Genomic DNA, 13878 nt, shown 5'->3' with positions numbered 1-13878 from the left:
ATGGGGGACAAGTGAGGATGAATTGGAATGTCCAAAAGAGTTACCATCCCAATTATATGTTCATTTTGTATCTTTATTTTGGAAAAAAATTGACCTGTGGTAAAAAAACAGAAAACATTCTGACCATTTTATGTTTATTGAGTATTTTCCTTTTTATCATCTTAAAAAAAAAAAAAGATTGCTAATTCTAATCATTGTAAGTGGCATGAGTGTGATTGAACTCTTCTGAAGTCACACCCCTGGAAAGACAAATAGAAACCAGCAACCAGCACAGCCTAGATCTTTTTTTTTTCCTCTTCTTTTCCTCATTTCTTACTAAAGGAATGTGATTGATAGTTTTACTTCTCTACACCACCAAAAAGACTAAAATAAAAATTACTTTTTATTCCTGTCAAACAGAAACACAAATTTCACGGAGCTGTGTATCATCTTAGAAGCCTGGTATCTGGAATGAAATCATTTTAAAGAACTTCCTATAAAACATTTTAACAAACTGAGCAAAAAGTGTTGAAGAGTGTTTGAATGGAAGACTTGTGACTTACATCCGGAACTTTGACCTCCAGCATTCACCTTCGTGTGTCTTCAGTGTCTCATTTCAATTCCTTGCTCCTGGGCAGGGGGTTATTTGTTGGTCTTAGAATGTTTGGATATAACTGACTTACAGATGGCAAAGGGAATGTGATGTTGCCTTGTGTTTTGTTTTTAAATGATTAAAAAATGGGTCAATTAAAAAAAAAAGTCCTCCAGGTAAATAAATAGATAAATGTTCTATAAACAGTTGTTTTTATCATTTTTAAAAACTACTCAATTCCAATGAAAACCACTCTTACCAGCTCTGGCTGAAAGTTGGCCACTATGGGCAGCCCAGTAACCCTTCACAGGAGATGGGCACTTAACGTTGCAAGTGTGTCCAGTTCCCAATTGACCTCTTGCTCCACAACCAAATGCATAGATGAGTCCAGAAGAAGGCACAAAGGCTAGGGTATGTTGTCTGGAGGAAAATAATTTAAATTGACTTGTCAGCACAGTTTCTACTGATTTGGATATACACTCAGACTTGGACTTTAGCTTCCACATTTGAGCACAGCGATTCCTACAAGTGTCCCTAGAAGCCCAGGTTTATAGGCCAATCAGCTGCCTCTTCTTGGTCTCCACAATACTATCCTCCTCTGAAGCTCGAGATTATGAATAGAATGGAAAGGCTTAAAAGGAGCTGAATGATCTACTGCAATTCACCTTTAAGATGAAAGAGGTAGGCCCAGCAAAATTTCCAAGAACTTCTTAGGGCTCTCTCATTTTCCTTTCTTCATCTTTTCCCCACATCCTGCTGCCCTCTATCCTAAAAGAAGCCTGATGTTTCCATGTTGTTCTGCTTATCTAAACCCTTCCTTGACACAGCCTACTCAGATGTGACTTTCTCCAAGATTTCACCTAAGAGTACACATAGTTAAGATTTCTTAAAATGATGGTGGTTAGGTCTAACCACATTCTCCAACAATGCAAAACAAGACCAATTTCTGGGTCTTAGTGGATATCAGGAAGTTCTTGGGAGCACTCACCTGCCACAAGCAATCTGAGTTACTTCACTGCCCATCAGCTCTAGAACTCTTCTTGGATTAACCTCATCATTCATACAGTCATGTCCAAGTTGCCCACAAGAACCAGAGCCAAAGGTGAACACACCTCCACTCTACCAAAGAACAAACACATGAGTTCACGCTATCTCTGCTTGAATAAATACCTTCTGCATACAAAATCCATATCACAATGGTCTGGATAAGAACATGATGCTCACTTGATACTTAGCCAAAATTGCCTCTTTGGAAGGTTCATTAAATAGAAAAATAATAAAAATGTAAAACCACTTCTTTATGGAAAAAAAATAGCACTGCTCAAGGGAAAGGGTGCCATCTATGAATTTTAAAAATTGTAAGTTTAAAAATGTTAAAGGCAAAGCAAAAAAAAGAGAAACAAAGGAGACAGATGAACTGAGATGATTTTGCACAATCATTCACATATAAGAAATTAAGTCTCCCATAAACTTCTTGGTAAATAATTCCTTTTCATAGCTATACTTGAACAAATGCTATGGCATTACATTAACATGAATCCATAATAGCATTTGTTCAATACGAAAATACACTTTCACCGTCTCTAGATGTAACTGTATTTAGAAGCAAAAGAAACAGGTTGATAATTTTATAACATTACATTGCTATTTCTTTTTTACATACCTAAGTGGCTTGTCTTACTTAACATAGAATATATTGTTTTATATACTGTATTTTAAGGTTCCTTTTTTTTAATTTAAATTCCATTTTATTGAAATATATCCACATACCATATAATTATCCATGGTATACAATCAACTGTTCACAGTACCATCATATAGTCATGCACTCATCACCACAATCTATTTTTGAACATTTTCCTTACACCGGAAAGAATCAGAATAAGAATAAAAAATAAAAGTGAAAAAGAACACCCAAATCATCCCCCCCATCCCACCCTATTTTTCATTCAGTTTTTGTCCCCATTCTTCTACTCATCCATTCATACACTATATAAAGGGAGTATGATCCACAAGGTTTTCACAATCACACTGTCACCCCAAGTAAGCTACATTGTTATACAATCATCTTCAAGAGTCAAAGCTACTGGGTTGGAGTTTGATAGTTTCAGGTATTTACTTCTAGCTATTCCAATATATTAAAACCTAAGAGGTGTTATCTATATAGTGCATAAGAATGTCCATCAGAGTGACCTCTTGACTCCATTTGAAATCTCTCAGCCACTGAAACGTTATATCGTTTCATTTCGCGTTCCCCTTTTGGTCAAGAAGATGTTCTCAATCCCACGATGCTGGGTCCAGATTCATCCCTGGGAGTCATAGCCCGCGTTGCCAGGGAGATTTACACCCCTGGCAGTCGGGTCCCATGTAGGGGGGAGGGCAGTGAGTCCACCTACGGAGGTGGCTTAGCTAGAGAGAGGGCCACATCTGAGCAACAAAGAAGTACTCGGGGAGACTCTTAGGCACAATTATATGTAAGTCTAGCCTCTCTTTTGCAGTAATGAGCTTCATAAGGGCAAGTCCCATGATAGAGGGCTCAGCACATCAAACTGCCAGTCCTCAATGTCTGTGATTGTTTATATATTTTATTTATTTATTTATTATTAGAGCAAATTATTATTTAAATGTTACTACGAGAATCAACCAAATTACCAAAGAGGAAAACACGGTCATATAAAAAAGCAGTCTTTTTCTATTCCTTTGAAAAACAATCACACTGAAGCTGAAAAGGGCATTCAACATCAAACTACAACACTGTAATCAAACACTATCACTCCTCTCTAAAATATGCTTTCAAAAATAATCAAGCAATGATAATTGCCCATCTCATACAATACCAAAGCACCATATAACAAACCGCAGTACTCCAAGCCCCTTACTTTCGTGAGGACTGCTGTGTGTTCTTCACCACAACTAATATAGACGACTTTTTGTGTTCTTAAGAGCTTCACGTGGCAAGGAGACTCTCGATCTATAATAAGAAAAATATCAGAATGTCATTACCATTTGCCTTTGAGACGAAATACACAAAACTATCTTGGCAGGCGTTTAGGGTTCCACTGGATTCCTGACTGACACATTCAACTTCCTGCCTACATCTCTACTTGGGCATTTAATAGGCATCACAAATTTAATATACCTAAAACCTAAATCACGGTTTCCCCACACTCACCAACTCTGTCCCCAGTCACAGTTTACCCCATTTCAGTAAACATCAACAAATACGTCCTTCCAGCTTCTCCTCTTTGTATTTCCCATCATACATCCAGAAATGAGCAAATCCAATTGGCTAATCTTCAAAATGTACTCAGAATTTGACTTTACTCCCACTCCCTCCAAGCTGACCTCTCATCTTGCTCCTTGACCCAATACAGCCAAAGTCAAAGTAGATCACTCCACTCCTCAAAACCCTCAGTGTCTTCCTATCTCACTGAAGGAAGAAACCAAAATCTTCACTCTACCCTACAGAGCCCTACATAACTGAGCCTACACTATCCCTCTGCCCTCCAGCACTGCTACTTTTCCCCTTGCTCACTCCACTCCTGAGCACATCACAGACCTTCCCGCATCTGAGCCTTTCCACGTCCTGTTCCCTTTGACTGAATATTCTTCTCCCAGATATCCACATGGTTCACTTCCTGCCCAACTTCCTACGTGTCTCTGCTCAAACATCAGAGAGGCCCTCCATGACCACCTTACATTAAACAGGAAGCCTTACTCTCAAACCCTCTGACATACTATATATTTACTTGTGTTTGCTGTTTGCCTTTCCACAATAGAATACAAGCCAAGATGTTCACTGCTGCACTCTCACTTAACACAGAGCCAGTAAACAGTAGCTACCCAATAAACGTGTTACAAGAACAAATGTGCTTTTAAACCAAAGAAGCACTTAGCAAGTGTTTACCTACCTTTTTCATCACTGAGTCCTAGCTGCCCTGCATTATTCATCCCCCAGCCAAAAACGGCTCCTGAGAGAGACAGGGCAAAGCTGTGAGCCCCTCCTGCAGCCACCTGAGCCAGCGGGATCCCCTCCAGGGACCTCACCCTCTGTGGACTGGTTTGGGAAGGGAACTCCTTCCCAAGGCCCAGCTGACCATGGCTGTTCTTTCCCCAGGTGAAGAACTGGCCATCTGGAATAAGAACAGGATAACTGTCATTACCAGAAATGGTACAAGTTCCAACCACAAAAATAATCTAGTTAGAACAACAGAGTTGCCTGATAGGGTCGTCTGTCAGTTGCCCCACCAACCACCCACCTGAGAGCAAGGGAGCAGAGACACTGCTAAGACAGCCAAAACCAAACTCCCACTTGGCACGACAACAGAGACATAAGCCAAGTCTTACCGTCAAAAAAACTACTGTCAAAAGTTATTAACATTTATGCCAAGCAAACAGTAAATGTTAAAGACAATTCTGTTTTGAACAGGTCAACTACTAGGCTCAGACCAACTAAGCAAGCTGAACTAGTTCTGACCACACCAAGACCATGAGATCCAGGATGCAGAAGGTCCAGCTATGACGACCTGGACTATACTGCAGAGCAATGAACAGACCATGTCAGTGTAGACTTGCCCTCAAATTTCTTGTAGCATAGAGTACAGTGCTATTTGCTGGCACAGGTTTCTATAGGTCCTTCTTTTTCATTAATTTGGGAGCCTGATAGTCCAATGTAGCTTGAGAGTGGGATGTAACTAAGAACAATCAATCTTCTATATGCTCAAGAACACCTAGGTACAGTCCTGCTCACCTCCCTTGGAAGAGAGTTAAGAATGGGGCAGCACTTCAGTAGCAGAGAGATTCCAAAAGGAGCCGAGAGGTCACTCTGGTGGGCACTCTTACGCACAAGACAGACAACCCATTTTAGGTTCTAATGAATTGGGGTAGCTGGTGGTGGATACCTGAAACTATCAAACTACAACCCAGAACCCATGAATCCTGAAGATGAATGTATAAAAATGTAGCTTATGAGGAGTGACAATGGATTGGGAAAGCCATATGCACCACACTCCCCTTTGTCTAGTTTATGGATGGATGAGCAGAAAAATAGGGGAAGGAAACAAACAAACAGACAAAGGCACCCAGGGTTCTTTTTTACTTTAATTGCTCTTTTTCACTTTAATTATTATTCTTGTTATTTGTGTGGTAATGAAGGTGTCAGGGATTGATTTTGGTGATGAATGTACAACTATGTAATGGTACTGTGAACAATCGAATGTACGATTTGTTTTGTATGACTGCGTGGTATGTGAATATATCTCAGTAAAATAAATATATATAAAAAAATCCTGCTGTAAGCTTGACGCAAGTAGTAAACTATCAAAAAAAAAAAAAAAAAAAAAAGAACGGGGCAGCAACGATGACCACGTCCTTTATCACTCACACATTAAAGAAAACTAAGAGCCACACCAGAGGCTGTCTGAGGAGTACCACTGTCCAACAGGAGTGCATACACCCTAGCCAGTTAATCAAAGATTTCTGATTAGACAACATCACACAAAAATGCAAAGAGAAATGTTTTCAAAATTAACATCATGTTAGCATAATTTTAACATTAAATTACCAGCTGCAAGAGCCAAACAATGCCAGCTGCCACAGGACACTTGTAATATTGTCTGCTGGTTCAGCTTCTGTATTAACCTAAAAAAGAAAGGGCTTTCTTCTTAAAGGCATTCACACATAAATGCAATTATCAGAAATATTCCCAACTAAATTAAACCGTTATGATAACATCAACTTTTCTAAAAGACTTCTTAACATCAAATATGTAATCTTTTATAATATAGTTCTAGTAGGTCTTTCACTAGGCTCCTGCTCTTAGGTAGTTAGTGTTTAAAACAAACACACCTCTACCCTTAAATCCATTACCATAATCCTGTTACTTCCCACTTGTCACCTCCAATTCAGGGACAAACAGAGCAAGCTACAGAAAAGCAGAAGTGACATCTGTAAGACTATGGCTGGTGTCTAAATGGCTTTCAAAATAAGGGAGCTGCCTCCCAAACCCTGGCTCCCTAAGATGGTAAAGAGAAAGATCATATGTTTTGTTCTGTTTTTTTCAAATCTTGCTCCTCTGCTTGCTCAAGTGAAAGACGAAGATAGAACGGCACCCATTTCACAGGGTTGTGGCAAGAATTAAATGAGAAAACCACATAAAGTGCTTGACCCTGCCCAAGAGATTAGCCGGGAATATTTCCTACTCTCTATTTTAATAGGACTTTAGAAGTTGCCCTGTTCATCTTCATTAGCGTATGCCATGGAAACAATGAAGTCAAATGGACACTCACTCAGGTAAGAGGCATCTTAGAGGACAGATGTCAAGTGTAAAGTGGAGAGAATTTAAAGTAACAGGCAGATACTGCTTCTGTTAATGTTTTATTTTCTCAGATATAAACAAATTAACACAGAGTACACACATGCTTTAGTAACAAATAGAACTATTTTTTTAGTTGAGATAACTAGATGCACATGCATGTGTAAGAAATAGTAGAGAAAGCTTCCATGTACACTTTGTCTGGTTTCCCCCAATGGCAACATTTTGCAAAACTGGTATAATATCCTAAACAGGAGATTGATATTGATACAATCCACCAGTCTTATTCAGATTTCCCCAGTTGTTCTCGACTATGTGCTAAATTCTGTATGATTTTATTACCTATGTAGATTCATGTATCCACCATCATCAGCAAGATATTGAATGGTTCCAACACCACAGGATCCCTCCCTATTGTACTTGTACAACTACACCCATTCTCTCTTACCCTCCCCTTCCCTATACCAAACCCCTGGCAACCATTAATCTGTCTTCCATTTCTAAAATTTTGTCATTTCAAAAATGTTAGGTAAATGAATCATATAGTAGGTAACCTTTAGAATTGGCTTTTTTTTACTCAGAATAGTTCACTGGACATTCATCCAACTGGTTGTGCATATCAATAGTTTGCAGAACCCCACTATTTTTTAAAATTGGGAAATGCATTACTGCCTAGGGCACCAATTTGAAACAATTTGCCCAAGATCACTCACCTAATAAGTAATAGAGGAAGAATTAGAATCCAAGACTGTTTGATTTCAAAGGACTAATTACATAATACTAAGGTATAAATTAACGAATTTATTTCAATTATGTAATAATATAAAACTATACACAATTCAAATCCTTGGAATTCATCCACAATTTACACATCACTAATGAAAATTAAACTGCTACTTTAACACAGATTACTCCATTTTTAGAAATGAAATGCCATTGAAAATTTTTACTTGAGTCTTTGGTAATCAATCAATGAAATACTTTTGTTATCGAGGATACAAATCTTTTCCCTAAAAGTATACACAATTTAAGTTCCCTAAAATTATACACAACTTAATTCAAATATAGCACCCCCTTTTCTTATGGTCAATCTTCCTTCCCTGCCAAATTAAATTGATTTTTGCAAGAAATGAATTCAAGATATTACCTGTTCTATATAAGGACTATTACTTTTATCGTCACATTCCTCTTTTCCTTAAAACAGCTTTTGATTAAAGAGGCAAAAATCTAAGAATGGTGAAAAGGAAGAGGAAGGAGAATATACTGTTCTTTAAAAGAGACAATAATTGGGCAGAGGGGGAGACACCATTTATTAAACAAACTTGTATTGAGTAATGCATATGCTGGGCCCCTTTCACAATGGTGATGCTAAAATGAACAGTCCAGTTCTCCTGCTAGCAGGAGCCCACAACTTTGTGCTAAAAATAAACATTAAATAGTTAGAAAGATTGTGACAAGTACTATAATAGGGGTAAGCAGTATAAAGGTACAGGAATTAAATGAATCCTCAACAAACTGAGAAGCCACCCTCCAAATATCCAGCTGTAACAACTTCAATATTTTAGATGATGACCTACTTGTTTTCTTAGTGGTGATGCATCTAATAGATATTTAGCTAAATCATCTAAGATTTAGAATTAAGTAAATAAATACATAAGAGACTCAAAACCATTGTACTGGTATTTTTGTGTTAAAGAATTGATGTATGTTGGTATTTTAGCTGTTTGTAATGCTTAAGGTAATTTGGCCTATTATCAGACTAACAGGTCAATCTTGTGATTCCATTTTAAAGTGCTTAATAAAGTAATTGACTTAAACTTGTGATTTTAATTTGAAGGTTAGTAAGTCTAGCATACAAAAACATGCTTTTTTAAAAAATCCTAACATTTATCACGTGTTTATTAATGTTCCAGGTGCTCAGCTAGCAACTGGGCTACAAGAAAAAACAAAGTACCATTCCTGTCAAACTCACATTTTTGAACTGGAGACAGATTCTTATATAAATAATTATAATATTTGTGACAAGTGCTATAACAGTATAAGGCACAGCAGTGACATAAAGGAAACAGGAATTAACTGAAGAAAAGAGAACAAAAACAAAAAGCCAAAAAATCAACAGCAGGAAATAATATTCAAAACAGTTGACATTTGAAAATCCAGATCTCCTTCTGTGACATTCTTACCTAGGTACTGCCACAGAATCCTCAGTAGTCGTGAGTCCTAGTTGTCCATCACTCCCTGCACCCCAAGAAAAGAGCTGGCCCCGGTCACTGAGGGCCAGGCTGTGGGACTCACCACATGCCACGTGGACTATGTGCTGATCTGCCAGAGCTCCAATTTGCTCTGAAAGAGACCAAACCAAAGGAGGAAAATGTTCAGCCCTGAAATCAGCATACTGCTACCCTTATGCAGAATGATCTTCCTGGGCAGTTTTGTTTTTTAAACAGTACAACCAAATCTGTGTATTTACAGAGACTATACATTTTATGTATTTTTAGATCCAGAACACACTGGGTGGCATACATGCCTACAGTACAGTAACACACACATCCCAGACAGCCATGTGCCTGGCCCTGCTCTACCCAGGAAGAAGCCTGAGGTTTACAATTTGGAGATGTTGAACCAGACAGGCCCGAGAGTGGCAGTGAGGCACATTACTGAAAGTTGTGGGACTAAGTGAAATTCTGCTGGGAACAGTGAGACCTACCCACTCCACACACAGAGCCACAGAAAGATGCCTTTCCCCACCAGTTCCAGTCTGGTATGGGACCCCACCTCCCCGTCTCATATGTGTCCAGTCGAGAGAGGGAAGGATTTCTGAGAAAAATGGCCCAAAAGAAAAGATCCAAAGATACTGGTCTCTGTGGGTTCTACAATGAAATGCCCAGCTAATGTTCAATTCTGAAAAATCAAGAACTAGCACTATAAACATGCCATTTAAAAATATGGAGGTAAAAACCAAAAGAAAGTGCTACAAGAGCTGAAACAAGCATTGGCCTCTGGGAGTGAGGCTCAAGGGTGGTGACAGGAGAGGCAGGGAACTGCTATTTAACCTAAACAAAGTTTAATTGTGTAAATATACCACTTGGAAAAAAATAATATTCTAAAGTCAGAGGTTGAAAATATGCTTTCAGAAAAATCTCCATAGACAGTAAAGAGAAAGGTGCTGAAATACCTACTGTTCCCACTGTTCCCCTTCTTTAACCTCCACTTGGCTACTGGAGTCCCATTTCCCAACTCAGACTTGCCCCAGGCAAGAACAATCTTGACTTTTCTTTGGAAAAAACTAAGGAACCCCTAACAAAGTAGCTCAGGTGACTGAGAATCCTTACCTGTGGTCTACTACTCTGACCAAATTCCTACCATATACCACTGTCCCAGGGCTGGGCAACTTATTTTCCTCCAGGCCTGGGTACCTGCCCTGTCACGTCACCCATGACTCAGGTCTACTCCCACCACCACCACCACCCATTGCCTAACCTTGATGTCAACCATTAACCTTTCCTTCCTGAATGTTAGTATACCACCTAATACCACACTAATAAGCGAGTCTCTCCACTTATTCTCCATCCTGACAGAACACTATCTATCATCATCTGCCACTGACCCCCTCCCCCCCAAACCTATCAGTATCGTCCCACTTGATGTTATCTTTACCAAGGCTGAGTAGCCTCAAAAAGGCAGGTCTAGAGTCTAGTCACTAGTTGCTCCAGTCTAGTCAAGCCCTCTGTAAACCAATTCATATGTCACTGGGCATCAGCCACCAAAACAGACAGCAAACCACCTTCACCACAACAAAACTTCCAGCCCAAAAAGCAGAGGTACTGTTCAGTAATATAAAAACTTGTGGAGAATTAAACCACTGGTTTGCACCACATCCAACTTACTTCATTTCTTCTAGCCAGAAAATGGAGCTTGTCTGATTCAGGCTAGGGATCTATAATGATGAAACCATAATTCCTCTTTCTGGAATCTACTCCCCAGGTGGAGCCAATGTGCCAGTGAAGGCTTCATTCACACCTCTCATTAATACAGCCCTGCCCCAGTTGGGAACACTCAGGCTGAAGTGCACATTTTCACATCCAGTCTCTTCTGATTCATTCTGACGAAGTTATACACTGTATTTTGCAGATCATGACAAAACCTCAACCCACACTTTTAAAATAATTAAGCACAATGAAGAAACATTTGGCATTTTTTGAGGATGAAAGTACATGTTCTCTCTGATCCTCTCGTAGCCCCACATTTTAAAGTCATTAGACGCCTTTAGCAATGATATTAAGTCTCACAGAGCCATGGCAGTGGCAATTGTGGAATGCTGTTTACAGCAAGTCAGCCATTCAGTGTGACTTACATTATTAGGATTATTTCTACTTGGATTTTAAGCCTATCATAATTTTTTAATGTTTTTCTCCACATCAACGGTAAATGTGGTATTAAACCATCAAAGGATGCTAAAAGAGAAGAATAATGAGACCCTAGATGGTGATACTGATACTTACTTAATTCTTGGAACAATCTGTGAGGCAAGGACACTATAATTAGCCCTAGCTCAGAAAAAGTAATTTGGCCAAGGTTCACAAATAATGAGTGGTGAAGCTAGAACTGGAACCCAGGTCTGTCTGACTTTAAAGCCCATTATACCCACTAAGTTATACTGTCATCCTCATGGAGGACTAGACACATTTTAAACTGGTACATGTAAGCTACAAAGTGAATAGTCTCCATATGGATATTGGAAAGTTGCTGTTTTCCTTTGTTATCTGTTCAGATGAGAAACATTTCAGGAACTTGCAGGGAATGAGTGAAGGGCCAAATAATATTTGGGGAAACAAAAATAAAATAAATTAAAAGTCAGCAGTTAGTATGACAAAAGAAGTTAAACTTTTCATTATTTAGATGTCTCCTTTCTGAATTTCCCCAAATTGTACTCTTAAGATTACAATTTCCTTTAATATTAGAAAACAAAAAATAGAGCCATACTTTGGGAAATCCAGTGCTTTGCCTTGTTTTCTGTAGATTCCAAGTTCTAACATTCACCGCTAGCTCTGATTTCCTGATCCCACTGAACTCTTAACCTCGTTCACATCTTGTCTTCTGATGCTATAATCTGCTCTCAGCCAGACATTTTTTTTTTCTCCAAAGTACTATCAACCCAGGCTGTGGGACACAGCAGACTTTTACTGAAGATTTGTCACAACAGACATAAACTATATCATAGCAAACCACTCAAAACAGAATATCTTACATTCAAGTTCCTCTGCAACTCCCAGCACAGAGAATTTCCTAGTGCCTGATTTTCCTCCTGGGGTACCCAGGTCTCCGGCATATGACTAGTCTGATTATTTTCCTAATCATTTTGGACTAAACATTTTGGGGGGTCTGGGCTATGCTTAGTGGGGTCTCAACTTCACAATAAAACTCAGACTTTAATGTGACACCACCACCACCACCACCCCCTGCCCAATAAAAGAGGGCTTCTACATCATTCCAGAGCCAAGGCACTCAAACCAAGAGCCAGTTTTAAATTTTATTAAATTAACGTACAATAAAATTAATGCTTTTTTTTTTGTTTGGTGTACAGTGAATTTAAATAAATGGATAGATTCATGTAACTACCACAATGAAGATCCAGAACAATTCCCACACCCCCTAGAACTCCCTTGTACTATTCTTCATAGTCACACCCTCTCCCAATGCCTAATCCCTGGCAACCGCTGATCTGTTCTCCAGCCCGATAATTTTGTCTTTCGATATTGCCACATAAATGGAATCATTTAGTATCGAACTTTTTGAGACTGGATTCATTCATACAGCAGAATACCTTTGAGATACATCCAAGTTGTTGCATGTATCCATACTTTGCTCCTTCTTATTGGTAATATTCCATTGTATTATGGACATACCACAGTTATTTGCAGTCACTCACTGAAAGACATTTGCATTGTTTCCAGTTTTTAGCAATTATAAATTGCTAGATGCATAAACATTACCTGTATAGATATGGTATCCAGGCTATCATGTGAGCATAAATTTTCATTTCCTAGAGTAAATACCCAGGCATGAGATTGCTGGGTCATACAGTAAGTGTACACTCAATTTTATAAAAAGTTGCCAAGCTATTTTCCAGAACAGCTGTATCATTTTGCATTTTCATTAGCAAAAATTATGACAGTTCTAGTTGCTCTGAATTCTTGTGAGCATTTGGTACTACAATTACTTTTAATTGCAGCCACTACACCAGACATGTAATAGTATCTCACCATAGTTTTAACTTGCATTTCCCTAATGGCTAATAATATCGAACATATTTTTATGTGCTTATTTGCAATTTACATATCCTCTTTGGTGAAGTGTGTATTCAAGGTTTCAGCCAATTTTTAAAATTGAAGTGTTTGATTTCTTACTGTTGAGTTTTTTTCTTTATATATTCACGATACAAGTTGGATATGTGATTTGCAAATATTTCCTTCCAGACCATAGCTTGTCTTTTCATTCTCTTAACAGGGTCTTTCATGGGCAAAAGGCTTTAATTTTAATGAAGTCCACATTATCAATTTTTTTCTTTTATTGACTATATTGTTGGTGTCATATCTAAGAACTCTTTGACTAACCACAAGTCATGAAGACATTCTCTTTTTTAAAAAAAGTTTTATTGTTTTACATTTTATGTTTAAATCTATGATTCATTTTGAATTAATATTTTAATAAGTTGTGAGGTTTAGATCAAGGGTCATTTTTTTGCATACGGATGTCCAATTGTTCCACTACTCTTTGCTAAAAAGACCATTCTTTCACCACTGAATTATTTTTGTACCTTTGCCAAAAATCAATTGAGCACATTTGTATGGGTCTACTTCCGGATTCTTGTTCTGTTCCATTGAACTGTATCCATCTGCCAGTACTGCACTGTGAAGATTACTGCAGTTTTATAATAAGTCTTAAAATCATGTAATTCCTTCAAATTTATTCTTATTTTTCAAAATTGCTTTAG

At 38.3% G+C, this 13878-nt stretch overlaps 1 protein-coding gene across 2 annotated transcripts in view; it reads right to left on the bottom strand.

Moving 5' to 3' along the window:
* Positions 1-13878, bottom strand: part of HERC3 (HECT and RLD domain containing E3 ubiquitin protein ligase 3) — a 99694-nt gene that overhangs the window by 59781 nt on the left and 26035 nt on the right. The window contains exons 2-7 of one of the 2 annotated variants that reach the window (XM_037830244.1): positions 9068-9227; positions 6135-6211; positions 4483-4704; positions 3451-3542; positions 1560-1690; positions 831-991 (exon numbers count right to left, since the gene is read on the bottom strand). In XM_037830244.1, coding sequence (XP_037686172.1) covers positions 831-991; positions 1560-1690; positions 3451-3542; positions 4483-4704; positions 6135-6211; positions 9068-9227 — 843 coding nt within the window. The remainder of the gene's footprint in view (positions 1-830; positions 992-1559; positions 1691-3450; positions 3543-4482; positions 4705-6134; positions 6212-9067; positions 9228-13878) is intronic. The other variant, XM_037830245.1, reaches the window with a different exon arrangement.

Source organism: Choloepus didactylus, chromosome 3, assembly GCF_015220235.1.
Source record: "Choloepus didactylus isolate mChoDid1 chromosome 3, mChoDid1.pri, whole genome shotgun sequence".
Classification (NCBI taxonomy): Eukaryota; Metazoa; Chordata; class Mammalia; order Pilosa; family Megalonychidae; genus Choloepus; species Choloepus didactylus.
Note: the sequence above shows the minus strand (reverse complement) of the source record. Positions and strands in the feature narration are given on the sequence as shown.